The sequence below is a fragment of the Mustela putorius genome, unplaced genomic scaffold (genome assembly GCF_011764305.1).
Source record: "Mustela putorius furo isolate JIRA1106 unplaced genomic scaffold, ASM1176430v1.1 tig00003942_pilon_pilon_pilon, whole genome shotgun sequence".
Taxonomy (NCBI): Eukaryota; Metazoa; Chordata; class Mammalia; order Carnivora; family Mustelidae; genus Mustela; species Mustela putorius.
In genome coordinates this window covers 10686939-10711573 of record NW_025422087.1, presented here as the reverse complement: position 1 = coordinate 10711573, position 24635 = coordinate 10686939, and the positions used below count along the sequence as shown (strand labels likewise).

At 37.4% G+C, this 24635-nt stretch overlaps 1 protein-coding gene across 1 annotated transcript in view; it reads left to right on the top strand.

Annotated features, from left to right (window-relative positions):
- The window catches only part of CCDC169 (coiled-coil domain containing 169), a 49469-nt gene continuing 24834 nt past the window's right edge, over positions 1 to 24635 (top strand). The window contains 5 exon segments of the mRNA XM_004828383.3: positions 1 to 479; positions 2060 to 2139; positions 13786 to 13896; positions 14048 to 14059; positions 14062 to 14084. Of these exon segments, the coding sequence (XP_004828440.2) occupies positions 397 to 479; positions 2060 to 2139; positions 13786 to 13896; positions 14048 to 14059; positions 14062 to 14084 (309 nt within the window). The 5' untranslated portion in view covers positions 1 to 396.

Below are 24635 nucleotides of genomic sequence, written 5' to 3'. Positions count from 1 at the left end.
ACCAAGGCCAACAGTCCCTACTCCCTTACAGTCAGCCATGCAGCAGGTAAACATCCTCCTTCCACCTGGAAAAAGGAATGGGGCCCCAGCTTTTGGGCCTTGAGAGGCGCTTTTCTGACACCGTCTTTCCAGGACAATGAGACCTTTTTCCGTTTTAGCTACACTCGGTGGCGGCGGAAACTGTCCCATTCCTGCACTAGGTCTGCAAGCCATCCTCCGCCCCCGGGGCGATGCCCTGTGACGTCACTGCGAGGCGCCCGGGAGCCGGCGACTGTGAGTACACCATGACCGCAGCTCCTGACAATACCCGCCCTCCCAGCTTCTGGATGTCCCTTCAGGTCTTGTGGTCTTAGCTGTAAAAGGCGAAGGGCATAGGGGCGTTTCTGATCCCACAGTATGGAGGAAGGGAGAGGCGATAACTTCGACGGTGTGAGCACCTACCGCCTTATAATGGAGTTACTGGAAGAAATCCATTTGAAGTGAGTTGGAGGGCGGCGCGCGGGCTACCACGCGGGTGTCTGGTTCAGGTACACGCCTCCTGAGGAGATGCCCATATGTGTGCCCTGCTGTTGAAAGCTGGAGCCACTGAGGTCGATGTGACGCCAGCAATGTGATTAATACCCCGGCAGTCCGGCGACTTGTAGAAACTGTTTTGTAGGAAAGATTCATTTGCCTCTTTGACTGCTTGGCAATAAAATAAAATAAAAATAGGCAGATTATGAGGTAGGATCTTCTGTCTTTAGCATCAAGTCAGATGGAGTGTATGGTGTGCATATACTGTAATGCTGAAATATGTCTTTGATTTTCATGTTCCGCTAAATTCAGCTTTTCTGACCTTTTTTCAAAACAAAGGTTTTGTTTAGTTATGCTTGTCTTAATATCCCTTGAGGAGAAATTATGAAACGGTGACATTTTGTAAAAATAATGCTCCTCCTGTGTACTTTTTAAAAATACTCCATATCATAGTTTTTATTAAATCTTTGAGACATTTTAAGTGGGTTTTTTTTGATACCCACAGTCTCACCAGCAGGCCCCATGAGATTTATAGTCACCTCTGTGCCCCTAAAGCTTCCTGTGCTTTCCTCTGTTGTAGCTCTAACAACACTTGTTTAATTGCTTGGTTATTTCTTGGCCTAATATTAAGCGGTAAGCATTCTGAGAATGCTTACATTCTGGGAATGTTCCCTGAGTCAGTAGAGTATAAAAGCAAGCACTTTAGAGGAATCCTGCATAAATTTAAATTGCAGCTCTTACTACTGAGTAACTACATGATCTTGGGCTAGTTAATGAACCACTAAGCTTCAGTTTACTCAACTCTAAGATTGGTGTGCAAATCATTATGCCCCATGTGGTTGTTGCCAGGATTGAATGAAAAGTGTGTAAAGCACTTAACATCAGTTTATAATAAGCACTCGATGGATGTTAGCCACTGTTAGTGTCATTGTTCAGTTCATGTACTCACTGTAGTATTTTCAGCATTTATCACAATGCCTTGACATAATAGGCAATCAAAAGTACATAGTGCATAAATGATTTTGCCATATTTTGATAATTAATGTGCTATTTTACTGATGTCCTAAATAGATAATTTCTGGAATGCTATTTGTGTGTATGTGGGTTTTTTTAAATTACTGGGTTTTTTTAATTTTTAATTTTTATTTATATTTATATATATTTTTATATTTTATTTATTTTTTTATTAGTTCCTCTTTTACTCTTTGTTTCAGGTTTTCAGTTACCTGTTGCCCTAGCTATTCCATTCTCTCATCCCAGTTAATTTTTTAGGCCTTGAGAAACCAGATAACAACTTCTTGGGATCATATTTAAGTTAAGAGTAAAGGGTTTCTAAAGGTCACCAGGGGGCTTCTGAGCTTTAGTGCATATTCGGGTCTGTATGGACCTTGGTAATCAGAAGTCTCCATTTGCCTGATTTCGGATTCTCAACCATGCCTTCAATAGTGATGTTTCATAATAAATTGTTCCTAAAGTAGTGGTGTGTTACTATATGTTATTATTTATACATTATAATTAGATCATAACAAGATATTTTTAATAATAGGGATATAGTGCAACTATCAATGCTTGAAATAAGACACAAGATAGCGGAACTGGAAGCCAAACTCCATACTGATGATGAAGGTATATAAGTAAATATTTTTATATGTGGCTCTTATATAATTATTGTTTATTTTGCCAAGATACTTACAGTGCATTAAATACATAGGAAATAATAGTACCAAGGTTTCAGTACTGCTTTTTGGCAGCGTTAATAATAATTTATTATAGAGACTTTTAAAACTAATATTTCAGTATCAAACCTGTTAAGGCATAATTATTCATCTACTTAAATTCAAAATGTTTATTCAACAGTTAGTAAAACCTTTATTACATGACACCAATACATTATTGTTTTTGGTAAATAATAAAATGCCACAAGTTTTCTATTTAATGCAAGTAATACCCCTTGTATCTTAACTTCTGGATTTGGCTATAACTTGAAAATCTTTAGCTAGGTTTTGGCTATTTGCTTTAGAAGAATGATAGGGGTAGGGTGTGTAGTGAGTGTTGGGCACACACACACACACACCCGCATACCCACATATCCATATAAACTTAAAATTTATAATGTATGTAAGATATTAATTCATTCTACAAATATCGAGACCCTGCCATGTGTCAACACTTTGAATGGAAGACCTTTCCCTATTTTGAAGAGGTTCATTGACTATAGGGAGAAAGTATCAAACAAAATGTGAATATTAGAAGAGATGTAAGGAGAAATGGAAACTTAGTTAAGGAAACCTAACACAACTTGGATGAAGACATAAAGGCAGCCTTTCCAGAGGAGGCAGGGTTTGAACTGAATGCTAAAGGAGTTTCTTAGGTTAAGGTGGTAGAGTTTTGTTTTATTTTAAGATTTTATTTATTTGAGAGAGAGAGAGAGAAAGAGATAGCAAAGAGAGCACAAGTGGGGAGGAGAGGGAGAAGCAGGCTCCCCACTGAGCAGGAAGTCTGATGTGGGGCTCAATCCCAGGACCCTGGCATCATGACCTGAGCTATAAAGGCAGAGGCTTAATCAACTGAGGCACCGGAGTACCCCTGGATTTTGGTTCTTAAATCCATTTATACTTTTCTGTTGGGGAAGCCATGAACAAACACAGTTAGTAATCATATGATAAATAAAATGCTGTTTTTCTTAAGTACCCAATGCTCTTTTAAAGCTTGATTGGAGAACACTACTTTGTCCTAAGGCTGAAGTAGCTTCCTATGTCTCCACATCTATATCTGGGATATATATAACTGGCTTTTGCGGGGAGACTGTGAGTGCACTTACCAAATAGTTGCATTGGCAAGACTAGCTGGAATTTTCTCATCTATCCAGTTACAGACAAAACAGGTCACATGCACAGCAATGCAGGTCACACTCACAGATACGCATGCAATTCAATAACCATGCCCATTAGTAAAATGTAAGCCCAACAAATGGTATTATCAGTAAATCTTATGGGGAGGAACTGGTACGTGCGTATAAAAAGAAAAGGTAAAATGATGGACAAGTAAGTTATTTCCTCCATGGGCCAAAGCTAAACTCTAAGCTGAAGTGGCCAGAAATATATACCCCTTCTTTAAATAAAGCCAGGAACTATGTCAGGTGAAGTCATTATTATCCCCATTGATAGAAATATGGATTTTAGGAATTTAAGTCACTTGCTAAGATTATATAGCATATCATTTCTTCCTAAATCATCTATCCACCAGTACCACTATTGCTATGACAACTGCTCTCTACCACATCAGCATTGAACAGTTCTAGTTATCTATTGCTGCAGAGCAAACCACCTAATAACTTTGGAGCTTGATTTAGCAAATTATCTCACAATTTTGTGGATTGACTGGGTTCACCTGAGAAGTTAGTAACTGGGGTCTCATGTGATTACAGTCAGATGTCTGGATCACAGTTATCTGAAGGTTGAATTGGGATGAACATTCCCAAATGACTTACTCACATAGCCAGCATTTGTTACTGGCTGTTGGCTGGGAGTCTGGCAGGATACTGCCTATCAGAGATACCTACTCCTGGCTCTTGTAGCTTTTGCTTCTCACAAATGGTGCCTGGGTTCCAAGAAAATGTATCCCAACAGCAAGCATTTCAAAAGGCACAAGTGATAGAAACTGCCAGTCCAGTTAAGGGCTACTCCCAGAACCAGTACAATATCGATTCCACTGTATTCTATTGGTCAAAACAGTCACAGATTCAAGGGGCTGTAGAAGGAAACTCTACTTATCAAGTTGACAGTACAGAAGAATATAGGAGATGGGATATATTATTTCAGTCGTCTTTGGAAAATACAGTCTGTCACAGGGGCATTAAACATAATGCCATTTGAGGAGAACTGTTATGTAATTGATAAAGATGGAATAGAGACTGTCCTGAAAATATGACAGGAGATGAGATTAAGGTTTATGAAGAAGACAAATGAAGAATAGTCTTTGATATGATGCTAATTAGTTTGTATTGATCCTGAAGCCAATAGGGCTATACTAAACATGTTCTAAAATAAACTTTTTAGGGCACCTGGGTGGCTCAGTTGGTTAAGGACTGCTTTTGGCTCAGGTCATGATCCCAGAATTCCGGGATCGAGTTCCGCATCAGGCTCCCTGCTCAGCAAGGAGTCTGCTTCTCCCTCTGACCTTCCCCCTCTCATGTTCTCTCTCAGTGTCTCTCTGTCAAATAAATAAAATCTTTAAAAAATAATAATAATAAAATAAAATTTTTACTTTTTTTAAGACTTGATTTGAGAGAGAGATCACAAGCAGGGAGAGCAGCAGAGGGAGAGGAAGAAGCAGACTTCCTGCTGAACAGGGAGCTGGATGTGGGGCTTAATCTCAGGACCCTGGGATCATGATCTGAGCTGAAGGCAGACGCTTAACCAACTGAGCCACCCAGGTGCCCAATTTATTACTTTTAATATTATAAAAGAAATAGTGCACAAGGGGCCACTCTGGGTACACTTGTATAGATGATTCTTTCATACTTACCACTGTCTCCAGATCTCCATCACCCCCTCCCCATCTCCTTATCAGCTAATGAGCTTACTTTCAAAGAGAAAAGAGAAACAATCAGAAGATTTCCACATGTTTCTACCAAGAAAGCTACCCACCTGCCTGTATCTTTGCACATCCTCTTCCTTCCCTCCCGTTCTTCTGCATGTTCTTATCTAAGAACTCCTCCACTTGTGTGACAGATCCTAACTACTCTGCCTACTAAGCACATTACTCCAAGTGTTTGTTCTCTCTCTTTGTGCTGTTTCCCTGCTCCATTGGATCTTTTCCAAAAGCATACAGATGGGCTGAATTTATTTTGTTGAAAAAACAAATGACAAAGCTTCTTTGGCCCCACATTTCCTCTTCTACTGTCACCTTTTACTGCTCTATGTGCAGCAGAACTCTTCAAGAGTGGTTACTATTTCCACTCTGACCTGCTTATACTTCTTTAGTCTATCTGGCTTATAACTATTAATTTTTAGGCTAAATGGTAAATAAACTTCAAGGGCTTCACATTTCTATAGTGGCCTCTCGAAGCCCTTTATGGTTCATAGGAAACTATATGCAGAAAAAGTGGTTTATATTTTAGTATATATGCTGCTGAGGTGAGCACAAAAGTGGTTTATGTTTTGATTAAATCTGAAGTTCATCTTAAAGCTCAGTGAAAAGACAACAGGAAAGGATGTTCAGGTGGTTTTTTCAAAAAAGTGAGAAAAATCAGCATTTATGTAGAGCTCTAAGTGTATTTTAAAAATTGAAACTTATTATTATCCCATTTTATAGATGAAAAGGCTGAGACTTAAGGTATCTCTCTCAAGGCTACAGAAGTGAGTGATCTGCATTTGAATCTAGACATTCCGGCATGAAAGCCCACACTCTTAGCCTTTTCTTGTTCCACGGCTTATGCTTGTTTGTTTCTCAGTATTTTTTCATCTAGAGAAGAGAAACTTGATTTATGGAGGCTCTGGAATATTTGTTCATCTAGGGTTAAAAATGGGCTGGATTTGCTCAGCACAGGCATGATAGTTTTGTTCTTTCTTGAACTCATGCACCCACTACTTAGGTGATCTCCTCTGATCATATGCTACTAAATCCCAGCTGTATACTGACAACACAAAAATTTACATCTAAATCTAAGGCCTGTCATTTGATCTCTTTCGAATATTTATAGGCAGGTTTCTGTCCACAAGCCACTTTGGCTATTAACTAATATATTCACAAATCAAATAGTTTTCTAATTCCTCTCAGTAAATGCTAAAAAATGTTTTGATAAAATTCAATTTATGTTCCTTTTTTTTTTTTTTTTAAACAGAAGAACACTTCTATTTATCTTAAACTGGTCTAATACTTAATGATGAAACATTAGAGGCATTCCTATTCCTGGGGATAAAAAAAACAAAAAACAAAAAACAACCCCCCCCCCAAAAAAAACCCACAGAGATGTCAACTGCCACCATTAAAATTTAATATTTTTGAAAGTTTCAGTCAAGTAATAAAATATGAACAGACATAAGAGTTATAGATTTTAGATAGGAAGAGATAAAATTATTATAATTTTTAGCTTTTATAATTTGATATCCAGAATTTTCCAGAGATCAGTTGAAAAACTGTATTAGTAAAGAATTAGGAAGTGGTTGAATGCAGTAATGGAAGAAATGCTTATTTAAGGGGGAAAAAAAAAACCACCAGCAAAAATCAGTTAATAAATAGGGTTTTTAAATGATTATGCTCCCAATTTCAGCCCAAACTATAAAATATCTGATAATATCCTTGATAAAAAATACTCAGAACTTATACGAAGGACAGCAGAAGACTGTTAACTATAAGGCAGTAATAACAGTTTAACCAGAATTCTCACCTTTTTTAATATAAGAGATTTTACACTAGAAAGAAACCCAGGAATAAAATGAAATTGGGAAAGTTTGTAGCCAAAGCACATGCCTTGCTGAGTCCAAGATCAAGATGTTGGCAAGGTTGGTTTCTTTTATGTCCTCTCTCCTTGATCTGTAGATGGCCATCATCCTGTGTCTTCTCATGGTCTTCCTTCTGTATGTCTGTTCTAATCTCTTCTCCTAAAACCAGTTATACTGGATTATGGCTATCTATATGATTCATTTTACCTTAATTACCTCTTTTATTTTTTATTAGTAGTATTTTTTTCCTTAATTACCTCTTTTAAAGGCCATATCCCTAATTAGGATCACATTCTGAGTCTTTGGGGTTAGGACTTTAGCATATGAGTTTGAGAGGAGGAGGGAAGTGATCACAACTCAGCCAGTAGCAGATAGAAGAGAAAGAGATTCTGGTTTGTTAAAACCATATCGTAATGCTGTGAAATTCAAGCTATTGTTAATTTTTAAAAACTCCTATCTTTTCAATCATCTTCCAATTACCTATGAAAAAAAGGAGAAAACTATTTTCATTTATGAGACTTGTGGGAAATAGATTATCACAAACAAAACCTGAACCATACATTGAAATAGGAAAGTACCAAATGATCCTTATTTTAGTCTGCTCTGGTTGCCATAATAATATACCATAAACTGATTGACTTAAACAACAGAAATTTATTTCCTCATAGTTCTAGAAGCTAGGAAGTCTAAGATCAAGCCAATTTGGATCCCAGTGAGGGCCCACTTCCTGTCTTGCAGATGGCCACCTTCTCATTGTTTTCTTACATGGCAGAGACAGCAGATTCTGGTATCTCTTTCTCTTCTTATAAGGGTACCAGCCATTTTGACCTCATTTAACATTTAGCACTTCCTCATAGGTTCCATCTCCAAATAAAGTCACATGGGGGTTAGGTCTTCAACACAGGAATTTTAGGGGGACACAAACATTCAGTCCACAACAACTTTCTAATTGCTATGTGGTCCTTTCTCCCACCATCACGAAATAAGAACTTTGGCCTGCCTGCCCAAGTTTGAGAAGAGGCTTCTGAGCGGAGAAGTAGAGCCAAAGAGCCAATTATCAATAATGTTTTATTGGAATTTGTGTCATCACATAGACCTTTAAAGGAGCTAAAGGAAAAGGGATGAATTATTCAATAAGTTCTGTTTGGAAAATTGGTATAACATTTAGAGAAAAATCCCTTTAGATCATCACTGCTTCCTTAATTCTAAAACCTTCCAGATGCATTACAGGATTAAATATTTTTTTAATTACAAGAAAATATTGATGAGTATCTATCCTTTTATGGCTAAAGTTGACCTTTCTTAGTTTAAGACAATAGATCATTGAGGAAAATATGTTTCATTTTGACAAATACCTTCCCTTAAATTAAAAAAAAAAAGTGGTGTGAAAAGTGTGAGAATATTCCCTATATTAGGGAATATATATTCCCTAATATATATGGTAAATATATTAGTAGTCAACATGGTGGACAAAAGGTCCATATTTTTACTACATCTATATCCTCTGCAATTTGATTACAAAATACAAAGTTCCCAGTAGATAAATATGAGTAGAACAGAGACAGTTTATGCATATAGAAGTTATCCAGTTTGTTCTTTCTTCAAAGAAACTTGAAGCAATTTGTTGCTATTGAAGAAGTAAAGTTTGTTTGTTTTAAGTGAAATTGTAACTTCATACATTACTGCTAACAATATAGTGCTACCCTTTTGGAGAACAATTTTGCAGTAAATTTCTGCTGGTGTTGATGACGATGATGTGATGAAGAAGAAGGAGGAGAAGGAGGAGGAAGAGAAGCAAAAGAAGAACAGGAAGAGGAGGAGGAGGAAGGGGAAGAAAAAGAGGAAGAAGAAGAAGGAAAAGTTGAAAATAATGACAATATCAACTAACTTTTATAGAATTTGCTGTGTGCCCTGCTCTATTCTAAGTATTTTACATATTTTAATGACTGTTCCCAATATCCTATAATATAGGAACTTCAATTATCCTTATTTTAGAGATGAGATATTGAGGCACAGAAAAGGTAACTTCCTCAAGATCACAAAATAAGCTAATAAGTGGTAGAGACATGACTCAACTAGTCCTACTTTGGGGGTATTTTTCCTCATGAAATCTGAAAATTTTGTTGGGGACACCTTTGCCACAGGAGTTTTTTTCATTTGTTCGTGTTGCTCTTGCTGCTTCAAAATCCTTTCTCACCTCTTCTGGCTTGGAACAAATGTCATTTCCCCCAAGAGCATTTCCTGAGCCTCTTCAGTCTTGACCTCCCTGTCTCTCAGTGTCTTCTGCCACCTTCCAGACTGGATGTCCTTTTGTGTTTTCCATAGCATCCACTTAACCAAGTTTTCTCAAATGTTCTGGCCGTATGTCTTCCCCCACCACCATCTGTCCTACGCTGATTGACTGCAGGACTGTGTCTGTCTTATTTTTGTATTCTTAATACCCAGTACAATGCCACATATTAGGCCTTTTCCTTTCCTTGTTAACATTTTCTTATTTTACAAAGTCTTTGCAAATTAACATAACTTCATCACTGTTATCCTTATAAATACAGCGATCAGCACAACTAAACATGACTGAATTATTAAAGTCTATGCAGAGTCAAGTTTCGACCAATTCCACTGTGTTGTTTTTAATACTTAAAAATGTATTATTTGACATTGTTGCTTGGTGGGGCTTTGTTTTTGTTAACACTGCTATCTCTCTTAGACTAAATAAATAAATAAATAAATAAAAATCCGTATCTAAAAGGTAGAACTCTACCTAGTTTAATTTTTTTTATTTTTAAATGCTTTTGGTTTTTTTAGTTTATTTATTTATTTACTTAGTTTAGTTTAAAATTTTTTAAGAGTTTTATTTAATTATTAGAGAGCAAGCACAGAAGCAGGGGGAGGGGTTGAGGAAAGGGAGAAGTAGACTCCTGTGTTGAGCAGGGAACCCAACAATGAGGGGATTGATCCCAGGACCCTGGAATCATGACCTGAACTGAAGGCAGATCTTTAACTGACTGAGCCACCCACGCACCCCATAATTTAATTTTCTCTTACTTTATGAACTTCCTCTTCCAAGGTCAATTCATAAAACTGGCCATGAATCAAATTTCTACAGTGTTTCAAATTTTGGTTTGATTTTGCTTTTCATTGCACTGATCCTAGCCAAGATCCTTCTTTGATAATGCAAAGCAATTTGATTTTTCTTTAAAAATTGGTGCTTGTTTTGGGTACCTGGGTGGCTCAGTCAGTTAAGCTTCATACTCTTGATGTTGGCTCAGGTCATTACCTCAAGGTTGAGAGATCCAGCTGGGATGAGGCTCCATGCTCAGTCGGGAGTCTGCTGGAGACTTTCTCCCTCTGCCCCTCCCCTTACCCCACTCCCAGGCATGTGCGCGCTCGCGCGCTCTCTCTCTCTCTCTCTCAAAATGAATCTTTTTTAAAAATTGGTGCTTTTTTTGTTTGTTTGTTTTTTAGAATGACTGAAGGAGCAATGGTTCATGGAAGTATTGCTCAGGATATTTTTTCCACCAAGGGACACTAATGTTTCTGTTAAATTTTTATCCTCATAGTCTGTATTTTAAATAATGGCTTGTTTGTACGTATATTGTTGGCCTTTATAGGTTGGCTGCTATTATGCTGAAGGTCAGGTATCATCTTTTTTGGCGTCAAGTGTATTGTGGCTGTCTCAAAGGTAGCATCACATCTCTTATTTGGCTGTTCCAGATGTCTCTTACGTGCCCTTAGTACCAAGTGTATTAAAAAAAAAAAAAAAAACTTGCTATTTTTAACTGCCACTCTTATTCCATATTAAAAATATAATTTAAACATTATTGCATTTTAAAGACCAATAAAGAATTATACAAAAATGATATATCTTAATATTTTGGGTACTTGGATTATCATAGAACAAGATGTGGTAGGGAAAGAAATAATCAGTGTGGTCTTTTTTTTTAGAAAAAGGAAATACTTGGTAAGTAGGAAGTTGATGTGATTTATGTGATACTTTTAGAGGCCAAAGAGATATTTTATTTTCACATCAGAAGAAAAAATGAATATGATTCAGTCTGGAGTATATTTGTCTTTATACCAACATAGTAGTAAAGTAGAATTTTCAATATTTTTTTTTATAGAGGAAGAGGCCCACAAAGGCGAAAGCACCACAAGGGCCAATGAAAGTCACCCTGTGACCCCACAGCAGCATAAGTCTATTTTTTCCCTTTTTATAAGCACTACTATTTTAAATTTATCTCTTGTAATTCAGCAGTCCATATGCTTTCTCTTTGTCCTTATGCCCTATAATCAGGAGCAGTCTGTATATACTGAAGGAGTTACACGTTTGAGTGTGTACGTACATTTGAGGTCAGTTCATCATATTGGGGAAGGTGAATATTGACATCATTACCACCAGGACCTGGCACTTATTAATATTAATACATGATGGTTAACTACTAGGCTTATATTTGAGGATCTCTAGATCAATAATATTTTATTTTTTAAATTTTAAGATTTTATTTATTTATTTGGCAATAGAGATCACAAGTAGGCAGAGAGAGAGAGAGGAGGAAGCAGGCTCCCCGCTGAGCAGAGAGCCCAGTGTATGGCTCGATCCCAGCCAGGACCCTGGGATCATGACCTGCGCCAAAGGCTTAACCCACTGAGCCACCCAGGCGCCCCATAGATCAATAATATTTTAAAGTGGAGGCAAACATTTCTAGACTATTGTCGGATGTGCTAAAAATAAATTACATTCTGAAATTTTTTGGTAGCTTCTGATTTTGCTCTGAAGCCCCCATTCCCATGGTGGGAGAAAGGGGTCCAATTACAAGAGACTCGCTAGCCAGTTATATAGATAATTGCATCTGTTTGGACTCAGTGTTCTCTTTCAGGCTTCTCTTTCCTTCTTGTTCCTAAAGCGTTTGGATTTAATGACTTTCAACTTCAGTTTGGAAGGGTGTTCCTGCTTCTGTTTTTGGAATACTATATTTGCTAGAGGTGAGGGGTTTAAGGGAGACGTGTGGCCGGGCTGAGGAGGTTGAGGCCAGTGGTATGTGCTAATACTCTTTTTACCTAGATTCCTCTGTCAACTATAATGGAGCAGAAATTGTCTCATATAAGGAAAGAGCATTTCTTTTTTTTTTTTAAGTTTGACAGACAGAGATCACACGCAGGCAGAGAGGCAGGTAGGGAGAGAGGAGGAGGCAGGCTCCCTGCTGAGAGCAGAGAGCCTGTTGCGCGGGCTCGATCCCAGGACCCTGGGATCATGACCTGAGCCGAAGGCAGAGGCTTTAACCCACTGAGCCATCCAGGTGCCCCGAGCATTTAAAGTTTAGAAGCAAGCCACCTTTTTTCTCTCTATAAACCATGATTTTCAAGATTAAAAAAAAAAATTGGCTTTGCGCCTTGAAGCTGACCAAAGATGTTTTAATTCTAGACTGTATTCTCCCCTCCTCTAGCAATTAGAAAACTGTTTTGGCCTTAATAATCCAAGGGGCTTGGTGAAAGAAACCTGCTTAAGGATAAGAGAAGATGCCTGAATAGGCAGCTGCATGTATTAGCATAGCAATTAAGAGTATTGAGGGAGCAGGAGGCTGGCTGAGGACAGAGCAGAAGCTGGCGCCTTGCACCCCCTCTTCACCCGCTCCCCTCCATAATATGTGTGGCATTCCTCAGGCACCCCTGAGTGCCATAAAACGATAAATAGTTAACTTGCAGAGATCGCAATCCTGCAGAACAGGAATCTCCCTTGCTCTACAGATGTCCTAGAGACCTAAACAGGGAGGTTACCTTAGCAATAGCACCAATTTCCAGAGGCAAATAACTCTCGGTTCCTGAAGCCCTAATGTCCCCCTCCCACCATAAATTGGAGGAGGCTGAGGTAGAAGGGAATGTAAATGACAGCAGGATCATAACACCCCACCAAGAATCTCCCAATTATCTTGATGTTAATGCCTGACCTAACGACATTGATCAGGCCATAAGGGTAAGGCCTCCCCCCCAGCACCTTGTAGGCCCTCCTTAACATGTGAAAACTCTGTTGAAACCTCCCATCCCTTCACCACCTCCCCCCAACCACAAGGTATATAACATGCCCACCCTCACAACCCGGGGCAGCAGCTCTTCCTGCCCACGGGTCCTGTCCCCGTGCTTTAATAAACCACCATTTTGCACCAAAGATGTCTCAAGAATTCTTTCTTGGTCATCGGCTCCGGACCTCAGCCCACCGAACCTCACCTAGGTTCTAGAACTTCATCAGTTTCCTCATCCGTAGAACAGGTAACAAAGTTTTTTCAAATGAGGATTAGTTAGTTAATATATGTGATTATATATGTGATTGTGTACTTTTTACATAGCAAACATGTAAGTGGTAGTTGTTAAAAGGACTTAAGAATTTGTTTGCAAAGGAAAAAAAAAGTGGACATGACTTTGGATGGAAGCTAGAACTATTTAAGCTGTTATGTATGGATATTTCAAGTTCCAAAGAAAGAAACACGTTCCTGATAGTCCCTTTAATGGAATTCCTTGTAAGGGTATGTGAGGAACTAACAGACAAAGGAACTAGGGCATGAGAAAACCAGGAATCACAATAGTCCTAGTGAGGTCTGACTGTGTGGTAATCCGCTGTGAATTTACTGTCTGCAATCTCAAAGATCCTATCTAACAGAGAAATGCAAACTTAAAAATGAGTTCACTCTTGTTCATCTACATTGCTAACAAAGTAAAGTACAGTAGGATTGGGCTGATTAATGTTGTTTTAAAGGAGATTTAAATGAGCTGATTAATGTAGATAAATGAGAGGTGACAAGATGATCTTGATTTAACCCCATTTTCCCATCAGGTGGTGAATGGAAAGTTCGTTATGAGACACAACTTGAACTGAATGATCAATTAGAAAAGCAAATTGTTTCTCTGGAAGATAAAATGGAAAAAATCCATGGAAATTCTCCAGGTACAGAAGCAACTATATATATATATGTTACATATATATACAACTATATATATATAATGTATATATATACAAAACATATATATATATGTTTTGTAAGTTGAATTAAAAGTGATAAAATATTGTTAATATTTTCATATTTGTTTTGTTGTAGATAGATTGTCTTCTGTGTTTATGAACAAATGCCAGTGGTAAGTAAAAGCTAGTTAAACAAAAAGAATAATAGAAGGGAAAAAATTTGTACTTTTTTTGGGGGCAGCTTCCAAAAAATGCTTGAAGACTGTGGCAAGTTCCAAATAAAATATTTTGTTCAGTGGAACTGTTTCTAGGAAGTAAGGAATCCTAATCTCTACCTTAATAAAGCTGGGCAGAGTTTCAGATACATACCAAATGGAAGAAAAAGAATCTCAATAGTTAGTCCAGGTGCAACCTGAGTGTGTCTACTTCCTGTAACCTAAAAGAGCCTATTAAATACAAAAATATGTTTCATAACTATCTGAAAACATATCCATTCCATTTCCTCTGGAATATACATATACACATGTAGATATGCACACACACATATATTCACATTCACATACACAATGTATAAAATCCAACAGAGAACCCATAAAATTACCCTATGACATGAAAGAAACCTTATTGTACTGATCAACCTACTTTTTCTTTGGACTGGCCAAGTGACTGCCTTTCCTCTGGAAAAATTCCTTGAATTTATATGTTTTATACTTTACAAAGCACATTTATTTGTTTCTCATTTGTTTAAATGCTTATTTTTTTAAAATGTAGAGAAGACCTAAAGCATGGCTTATGCCAGGTCTAGAGCATGCTTGGAAGTAGGCTTTTCTTTAGAACTCTTGCTGAATTTTAATTTCAAGAATATTCAGGAAAACATGGAAATCTTATTAAAAAAAAAAAAACCAAGGGTACTTTATATGAAAATGAAAATACAATACAATACTCTGCTAAATTGGCAGGACTACATAATCCAATGAGATAAAATTTAATATTATTTCCTTTAATGCATGTGACACTGAACTTAAAAAAATTAAGTGATTTGCTCAGAATCACACAGTCTGGAAATGTGGAGGTCGATTCTCTTTTTAAAAATATCTATGTCCATTTGACTAGTGTGTGCGATGACAGAAGCCATTCTATACAGCCTATCAGAAATAACATGTTTTTTAATAGCTTTAATGTAGAGCACTTAACTGACTGCTATATTCACAGAGGTCCTGAGGACCAGAGCATTATAGAGATTGCTTTTTGAATAAGTGCAGATGTTTAGTGAAAAATACAGAAAAATATTATATTTTCAAAAATAATTAATCAGGGGAGAAATAACCCAATTTGTACACCTCTGTTATTTTCAACCCAGAAATACCTTTTTTCCTGTGTCTTGGAAAGTCAGGAAAAAATCATGGAGTCATATCTCCATCTTGTGGTGGTTAGAAGTTACTGCAAGGGCCATTTTAAGCCTTGTATTTACTAAACTATGGATAGAATTTTAATTCTACCTATAGAATATAAAATATAATACTAGCTACAGAACATAAAATATTCTGACTCCAAGTTTCTTGATAACTCATCATCAGTGCTAGCTCAAGAAATTGGGTATTGCCAGAATAGCAGCAAATGCTGGTGGGACCTGCTATGATAATTTACAGCATATGTAGGAAGCAATTGATTGGCTTTCTAACTGCTACCTCTGACTCTGTAACATACTCATGTTGGCAAAAAAATTTTTTTCCTTTGATGAGTTTGTGATATTCTTGAAAAAAATGTGGTTCTCTAAGAGGTTTAGATCTGGAGGCAGGGAATTATATTTCTCGACATTTTGGGGTTTCTATTAGGTTGATATTTAGAGAAAAGGGTTTAAATTGTTTGGGGGGGATAGAATATGAATTAAAACACTATTTGTAAATTTACTAATTCTTTATCCTTGTAAATTGTTTGGTCTTTAGAGTAACCTATACAGACATACTTAAGAAATTGATGTCAGTTTGAATACTAATTTTGAGTAATTTCAAATTTCAAGCTTGCTTATGGGCAAAAACAGGGATGAATACAAATTTTTACCAATATAGATGAAATTTTTTAAAAAATGTTACCATTTGGGGGCACCTGGGTGGCTCAGTTGCTTAAGCTACCGCCTTGGGCTCAGGTCATGATCCTGGAGTTCCAGGATGAGTCCTGCACCAGACTCCCCGCTCAGCTTGGAGTCTGCTTCTCCCTTTGAACCTCCCCCAACACTCAAGCGTGCTGTCTCTCTTTCTCTCTCTCAAATAAAAAAAAAGTTACCTTTTGAGAAAGAAATAAGAAATACTAAATAAGTAATTTACAAACTGGATCATTAAAGTGGACTTGATTTTAACATTTTAGAACAAGGATTCGCTTAAGTGAGGGTGAATTTCTGGTCCCTGTTCTGATACAGACTGGTTTCAAGCCTTCAATCTTTTTGAAGATTATTTTTCTGATCTTCAGGTACTATTGGTTAGGCAATCTTTAAAGTGCCTTTCAACAGTATAATTTATTAATACTTAATTTTAGCAAGACGTATCAGTAAATGGCTGCATGTAAAAGAAAGGCTTAAAAGGAGTAAGGTCTTTGGTTTTGTTTTCTCATGTACAGGAAGTGTTAGAGGGATGCAGTTCAGGTTGGCACAGCGGCTCCTCCAGGCTCCTGACTTGACTTTCCACTCTCATTCTTTAATGAATGACCTTTGCTCCTAAGGTGGCTGCTTCACTTTCTCACCTGCTTCACCTTCTCTTTCAATAGAAAGAAGTAGGTGAAGGGAAAAGGGCAAAGTAAAGGCCAGTCAAGTTTGTTTGGTTTCAAAGCATTTCCCAATATGCTGCGCGCAGAGTCTCCGCTTACATCTCATTGGCTAGAACTGCATCATATGGCAAATACCATATGGTATTTGCAAGAAAGGCTGCGCAATTTAGTGTTTTCCTGAGTAAAGTAGCAGGAAGAAGGGTAGAATGAGTATCTGTTATGCAATTAGCTCTATTTGCCACACAAGGTCACTTTCAATGAGTACCATTTCATTTCTTTCTTTTTTTTTTTTTCAAAGATTTTATTTATTTGAGAGAGAGCTCACACAAGTCGGGGTGGGGGGGTTTGAGTTGGGTGGAGGGTCAGGGGCAGAGCAAGAGGGAGAAGCAGACTTCCCACTGAGCAGGTAGCCTGACTGTCGGGGGCTCTATCCCAGGAGCCTGAGATCATGACCTGAGCCAAAGTCAGACGCTTAGATAACTGAGTCACCCACGCGCCCTAAGTATCATTTCATTTTAAAATAATATGTATTCATTTAATACTATTTGGAAAACAAAAGACAAAGATAAATATTAAGTCAAATATATCTACTGTTGACCTCTTTTTTAAAGTTTTGCATGCATGTTATATTGATTAAAAAATACAACCCATTAAATAAATGAACCCCAAAAAGGAACAACCTTTTTAAAGGATAACCCTTTAAAAAGTATATATATATATATATATATATATAATTTTAACCTTATTTCATGGACGATTAAATCAATAATTTCTCATGTTATATTTTCTTCATGTGTATTTTTAAGAGCTACATTATATTTCATTGCATTGGATTATTAATGTTCAATTCCTTTTCCCTATAGTTGAATATTTTAGGTTATTTGCGGTTTTAATTTTGAATAAAATAAAACCCACAGAGGATAATATGGCAAACAATATATTCTAGTATTAGCAAATCTTTAATTATTGTCACTTTTTGATTTCAAATGTTTTAATGAAGTCTATAGATTTGAGGACTATCTATAGAGTTCAGGACCCTTTTATTCCCTTTTCTGTCTCTTTCCCTTTTATAGGCAAGTATGATCATGGCTTTGGTATATACCATTCTAATTTATTTTTAAATTCCTTTTAACAGATATTGTGTCTAAAAATGCATGTAAAAATATATTGTATGTATCATCCTTTTTTATCGTCTCCATGTTAAGGCATAAAGATCTGATAAATTTTATTTACTACTATGTTTTATTTATATACTATGTATATAGTAGAATATGTATATATATACACACAGAGAGATATCTTTATTTATTTATTCCCCTATTTGTGTACATTGAGGATTTTTCAAAATCTCACTGTGACAAACATTGCCACAGGGAACATACTTATGCACATCTCCTGATAATGAAGTGTTCCTCCAGAATTGGTTAATTTTTCTGTAGAGGGCTAGATACTTAATACTTTTGACTTTGCAGGCCATTTGATCTCTCCTGCAACTATTTGATACTGCTGTTAGAGTGTAAAAGGAGCCATAGATAATACCTAAATGAATGGGTAAGGTTTTATTTTAACAAATCTTGGCTTATAGAAACAGCCTGAGGCTGGATTTGGTCTTCAGGCTATAGCTTGCTGGCCCTTGCTTTAGGGCAGTGGTCCTCCAACGTTGGTAGGTAACAGAATCACGTAGGGATCTTCATAAAAATACAAAGGCCAGCCCTATCCTTCAACCAGCTTGCCACTTTTGAGTTCTTTATTAACCCTCCGGATAATTCAGATATACATCAGAGTTTGAGAACCACTGCTCTAGTGCACATGGAGTGAGATTTTTAGACCATGGGATATGCACATTTTCAAATAATGATAGACTCCCTCCGGATCAGTCGAAAGACACCCCAGGTCTGTGGTTAGTTCAGTAGGTCTGTAATAAATAAAAGAGGTGATGAGAGATAAGACTGGAAACATAAGCAGGGCCTCGATAACAAAGGATTTTATATGTGTGTGAACCTTTCTATATGTGGTGGGAAGCTTTGAAGTATTTAATATACAGTTTAAAAGCCTTTGCCCCCATGGAGAAAGGCTTTCCCAGGGTGGGTGGGATTTGAGTCAGGGAAACCAGATAGGACGTGTCTGTAGCAGTCCAAGTAAGGGAAAGTGAGTTGTTCAGCTTGGGCAGTAGTATATGATGATGTAGGCAAGGTGAGAGATTGAAGAGATATTTATAGGAATGCAGATTTTGTGAGTGCATGGACACTCGGGTGAGACTGGGAGCAGATTGGAGAAAGATTAAGGACTCTCCTTTGAACAACAATTACAGTGAACAGCACTGTAGGATCAGAAGCAGGGGGAGTTTAAGAAATGACTTTAGTTTTGTGCGTATTACACAGATGATAGTGATCAGCAAGCACCTGGACATGGTTGTAGACTATGTAAAGTTGTCTCTCTGGATAGAGAATCATGGAGTCATCAGTGTCACCTGCAGTCACCAAAGTATGAGATTGTTTGGAAAGAAATGTGAAGTCTGAAAAGAAGGGTTAAGGATGGAACACTTAAGGTGTTAGCTGAGGAGGTGATTGAGCGAAGGTAACTGAGAAGGAAAATTGTTGAGAAAGGGAGCAGGGAAAAGAGTGGTATCACAGAAGCCAAGGGAGGAGAAGGGTTTAATGAATGCTCAGCAGAAGAATGTTCTCCAAGTAATTTCAGGTGCAGAGTAGCATAAAGAACATGGTCTGAAGTTCCAGCACATAACTGATTCAAAGGGAAAGACAGTAAGCGGGTTAGAAGCAAGTTAGAAGGTAGGCTATTGAAAGAAAAGGTGGTGTAGTGGAAAAAGAAGGGGCAAGACAGCGGAGTGGGTGTAACCCACTTTACCCAGAAACTTGGCTTTTAGAATTAGACTGTCCTGGTTCAAATTCAGACTATGAGGTACTAAGGAAATTATTTCATCTCTCTGAGGCTTAATTTCCTCATCTGTAAAATGCAGTTAATTAAGCACTCTTGCAAGATTGTCATAAAGGTTATTACAGAAATGTATAAAGCAAATAGCATAGTGCCTAACACAGTCAGCATGTCTCTTGATCAAGTGTTAGTTCCCTTCCTCCCTTTCTTTAATAATGGGAACTTTAGAGGGAGCTCCAAGTCTCATTAGAACAAGTCTGTTGTGAAATTAACCTTAACCCATTTCAAGGAAATAAGGGCAAGTGTGAGTCGGGCAATATATTTTCACTTACTCAGCTGTGCCGTTCTATAAGTTGTGAATCTTCTGGTACCTCTTAAAAGTGTAGAAGTGTAGCTGTGCCTTTTTAGTACCCTCCCAGAAAGCAGGGGCTTCTTCGGGGATATAATAAAACGCACTGAACTTTCACTTCTCTTGGCGTTACTGGGTGGACATTTTCTAATCCCTCATATTTACATTCACCAGAAGAACCTACTGCCTACCTTCTAGAATTTCCTGGTATATTGAGCAAAGATCTATAGTCATTCACTGGAAGACTAGAGTCTGTTTTAACCATTCCAGATGACTGCAAGTTAAGGATAATTAGGCCATGTTGTCTCTGATAAGCAGTAGCTATTTTTCAGGTTCTGATAATGGCGTTCTAGGCTTCTTTTATCTCCAGTTAGAATGTGAAGCTGAGAATTCAGCTAAACTCTTTATCAGACCTTTACGGCTCCTGGTAGACAGGCCCATAGGTGGTTCCCCAGCAACGTTTTGAGTAATCATCAGTGCTTTACTGTTCACCATTAGCATATTGGTAGTTGATGTCTTCTCTCTTTGGTTAGTTTATTTAGGCCCACTCAAGCTTAGTACCTGTGACACTGTGCCGCAAACAAAACAGTATTTGACCCTTCTGGTTCCCTACTTTCCTTTACTGTCCAGCACTGCCTTGTCCTGAGTTGCTTGTCAATATGTAGAGTTGTGGTCCTTTAATTTTCAAACTGTCTAAGAATCATGTGAATAACTTACCAAGAGTGCACATTCTTGGGCTTATGCCCAGAAACCTTTACTTAGTAGGTCTGGGATAAGGCTTGGACATTTGTATTTTTTAGCATATATTTCAATAGGTTTTATTGCAAAACACTATTATATATAAAATAACAACGACAACAACAGATTTAGGGGATCTCTATCCCTCAGAGAAAGATAGCCTCTCTTGTGAAAAGATACTGTAAAGACTATATCAAACACTTCTACCATATCCCTGTGGTCAACTCTATTTCATGGTGGAAGTTCTCTTCCTTGATTCATTAGGAGTCAGAAAATTGATGACCCCTTACTTAAAGTCTGTTTTGGCTGCTATAAAAAATAAAATTAAAAAAAAATAACCACAGATAGGTGTCTTACAAATGATAGAAATTTATTTCTCACAGTTTTGGAGTCTGGAAGTCCAGGATCACGGTACCAGCAGATATGGTGTTTGGTAACAACTTGATTTCTGGTTCAGAAATGGCTCCTTCTTATTGTGTCCTCACATCATGGGAGTGGACTAAGGACTTCTTAAGGGTCTTTTTTTTTTTTTTAAGATTTTATTTATTTGACAGAGATCACAAGTAGGCAGAGAGGCAGGCAGAGAGCCTGATGCAGGGCTCCATTCCAGGACCCTGGGATCATGACCTGAGCTGAAGGCAGAGGCCTTAACCCACTGAGCCACCCAGGTGCCCCATATAAGAGCATTGATACTATTCATGAGGCCTCTACCCTCGTGACCTGAGCATCTCCCAAAGTCCGCACCTCCTAATACCATCATAAGAGTCATTAGGATATCAACATTTGAACTTGGGGAGGACACAGACATTCAGACCATAGCACTTCTATTTCTCTCTGCTTCTTTTTCCAATCAGTGCATTCCCTTGTTTCTCATTACACACAGACACCTTGATCCCTTAAGGGAAACCTCTCACCAGAACACACACTCTGTCAGTCAGACAGAGATAGCACAGAAGATCCTGCTCCCAAAGCCAACAAGGCTATCTGGTGATGGGAGACATGACGGAGAAAGTATGGAAACAGAGAAACTTTATTTAGGAAAACATTGGGTTTGACATTAAATGTTCTCTGAAAGATTCTTGATCAATTTGTAGAAAATCAACTCAATGGGAAATTAACTTGCTGAAATCTAAATCTTTGAATACATTCCTATGATTATAACCTAAGCATTTTAAAGAGTGTTCGATTTGTTAAAAACTAAAACTTAATGAAAATGGCTTAGCATTTATTATCATCATGGAAAAATGTATTTGGAAAAAGAATATGTTTTGGTTATAAGTTCACATGCATGGAAGACTCTCCTAAAAGCAAGATTTGGATAAATTGGTAAATTTAGAATCCTAGGTGAATGGCCTCTTTGTAAGTTAATCCTTTGGTCAATCGACTTACTGAAATATTAACTTGTGGATATTTACCTAGCTTCCCTTCTGAAGTATGTTTCAGCTTTCCTTAGGACAAACCATAAAATCTCTCTCCTTGCCCTGCTTAGCAGGAAAAGCATGAAGGAAGAGATGGTTTTAAGTCTTACAAATTCTTTCAAACAGCCAGACTAGTCTCTTCATCATGCACTTTGAGCCTTTAAAGAAACAAGACTCTCCCCTCATATCGTTTTCTATTTTGGTCCATTTATGTTCTACCTGCTGATTTCTGATGTCCTTAATCATTGCTCTGCTCTTTTTTTTTTTTTTATGATTTTTATTTATTTATTTGACAGACAGAAACCACAGATAGGCAGAGAGGCAGGCAGAGAGAGAGGAAGGGAAGCAGGCTCCCTGCTGAGCAGAAGCCCCACACGGGGCTCCATCCCAGGACCCTGGGATCATGACCTGAGCCGAAGGCAGAGGCTTTAACCCACTGAGCCATCCAGGCTCACCTCACCAGGGTGAGGCACCCAGGCCCCTCACCCTGCTCTTTTATTCATCCTGATGCCCCATATCATTTTCCTGAATGTGATTCCCTTATTGTGAGTCAGATTCTTCTTTTAGTTATGCTGCTTCATGGGGCCTGAAAATATCCAGCCCAGTTTGGACCTCCCAAGGAGCTATTATTACCTCACTACAGTATCCGGTCATGATTCCAGTGGGTTCATTCTTGTCATTTCTACCTTAAGAACATTCTTAGAAATTTTGTTTTAAAATTCATAAGTATACAGTTAGAACCTAATAACCAGGCATTAATAGTAGTCAGCCTAAAGCACTATTGACACCCCTAAATACATTTGTGTTTAAGTGATATATCAGCCACATAGTGAAATCCAAGAGATCTTGGATTCTCAAGAATGTGATAGAAACAAAGCAAGAAGAGGAATTCCTACTAGCCATCTGGCTAGTGGTAGATCTGTAGAACCCATCTGATACTTCTTCCTCATGTATTCTTTCCCAGATATCACCAGATTTGTGTTCTCCCCAAAGATCATATGTCAGTTTGGATACAGGTGTGTAGCCTCTGAACACAAAACCAGTAACGCGTATTTTATATATAAATCTAATAACAATGTTGTCCACAAGGGGGCACTTGGTATTTAAGCATGCAGAAGGCTGCATTCATTCATTGCAATTGCCTTCATTGAAAAAAGTACAGCATTATCTAGGAGCTGTGATTAATTGTATTTTATTTTTCTTTTGTAAGCATTCAGTAGAGTGATTTTTTTACTTGTGGCTTTTATATGTTCTTTAGTATAGTATAGCAATTACCATTGCTTAAAAGATAGGTGGCTAAAACAGCTTTGTTTTTACTTAGGATAGAAGAAAAGGACTTAAAAAAATTTTAACTAAGAATGTTTGATTTCACGTATGTAAAAGTATCCTGAAATTTCTTATTCTTACCCTGTTGTTTCAATGTACTGTTGGGAAGTTCCAAGCAAATTAAGACACAAGTGTAGGTGAAATATTAAGGACTGATTAACATCAGAAACAAAACAAAGCAACCCCTGTATGATAAGAGAAGAATTAATTTTTATGTATCTAATTTCTTTTTGGTTAATTTCCAGTGGAATCTTCAACTGAGATATGGCTTTAGTATGTCTTTTCAGGCTATAGTTTTCTAGTATGTGGCCATTGATTATATAATTAGCTAAAACAAGTTCCTTGGAAAGAGCTTAAGTTATGGGTCTTCTAATGGATTATAAGTGATGGGATGAGAGAATATGTGCCCTTGATAAAACCATTTTTAAAGAATAGTTCATTTTGGAGTCAGTAAAATAAAGAAGCAAAATCTAGAATGAATGCTGAAGTTACTATAGTATAATTTTTTAATTTTAGAGGATTTCTGATGTTTATAATAATTTTTAAAATGGATAATTACAAATATCTTGCTTTTAATGACTCATGGTACTTAATGACTGATACAGTTTTTACAAAATCCAGAATGTATTCTCATTTTCTGTCCAGGACAGTTTTTTAAATTAATTAATTAATTAATACCTTTTCTTTAGAGCAGTTTTACGTTCTTAACAAAATTGGAAGGAAGGTGCAGAGATTTCTCATATACTCTTTACCTCTACACATGCATAGACTTCCAATTATCAACACTATTCATTCCATTACTAGAATGAACCTACACTGACTCATCATAATCACCCAAAGTCCATAGTTTACCTTAGGGTTTACTCTTGTTGTACATTCTGTGGGTTTGGAAAATGTATAATAACATATATCCATCCTTGTAATATAATAAGGAGTATTTTTAGTGCCCTAAAAATCCTCTGTGCTCCACGTGTTCCTTCCCACTATCCACCCCCAACCTCTGGCAACCACTAATCTTTTTATTGTCTGCATAGTTTTGCCTCTTCCAGAATGTCATATAGATGCAGTCATATGACATATAACCTTTTCAGATCAGCTTCTTTCATTTAGTAATATGCATTTAAGATTCCTCCTTTTTTAAAAAAATTATTTTATTTATTTATTTGACAGACAGAGATCACAAGTAGGAGAGAGGCAGGCAGAGAGAGAGGAGGAAGCAGGCTCCCCATGGAGCAGAGAGC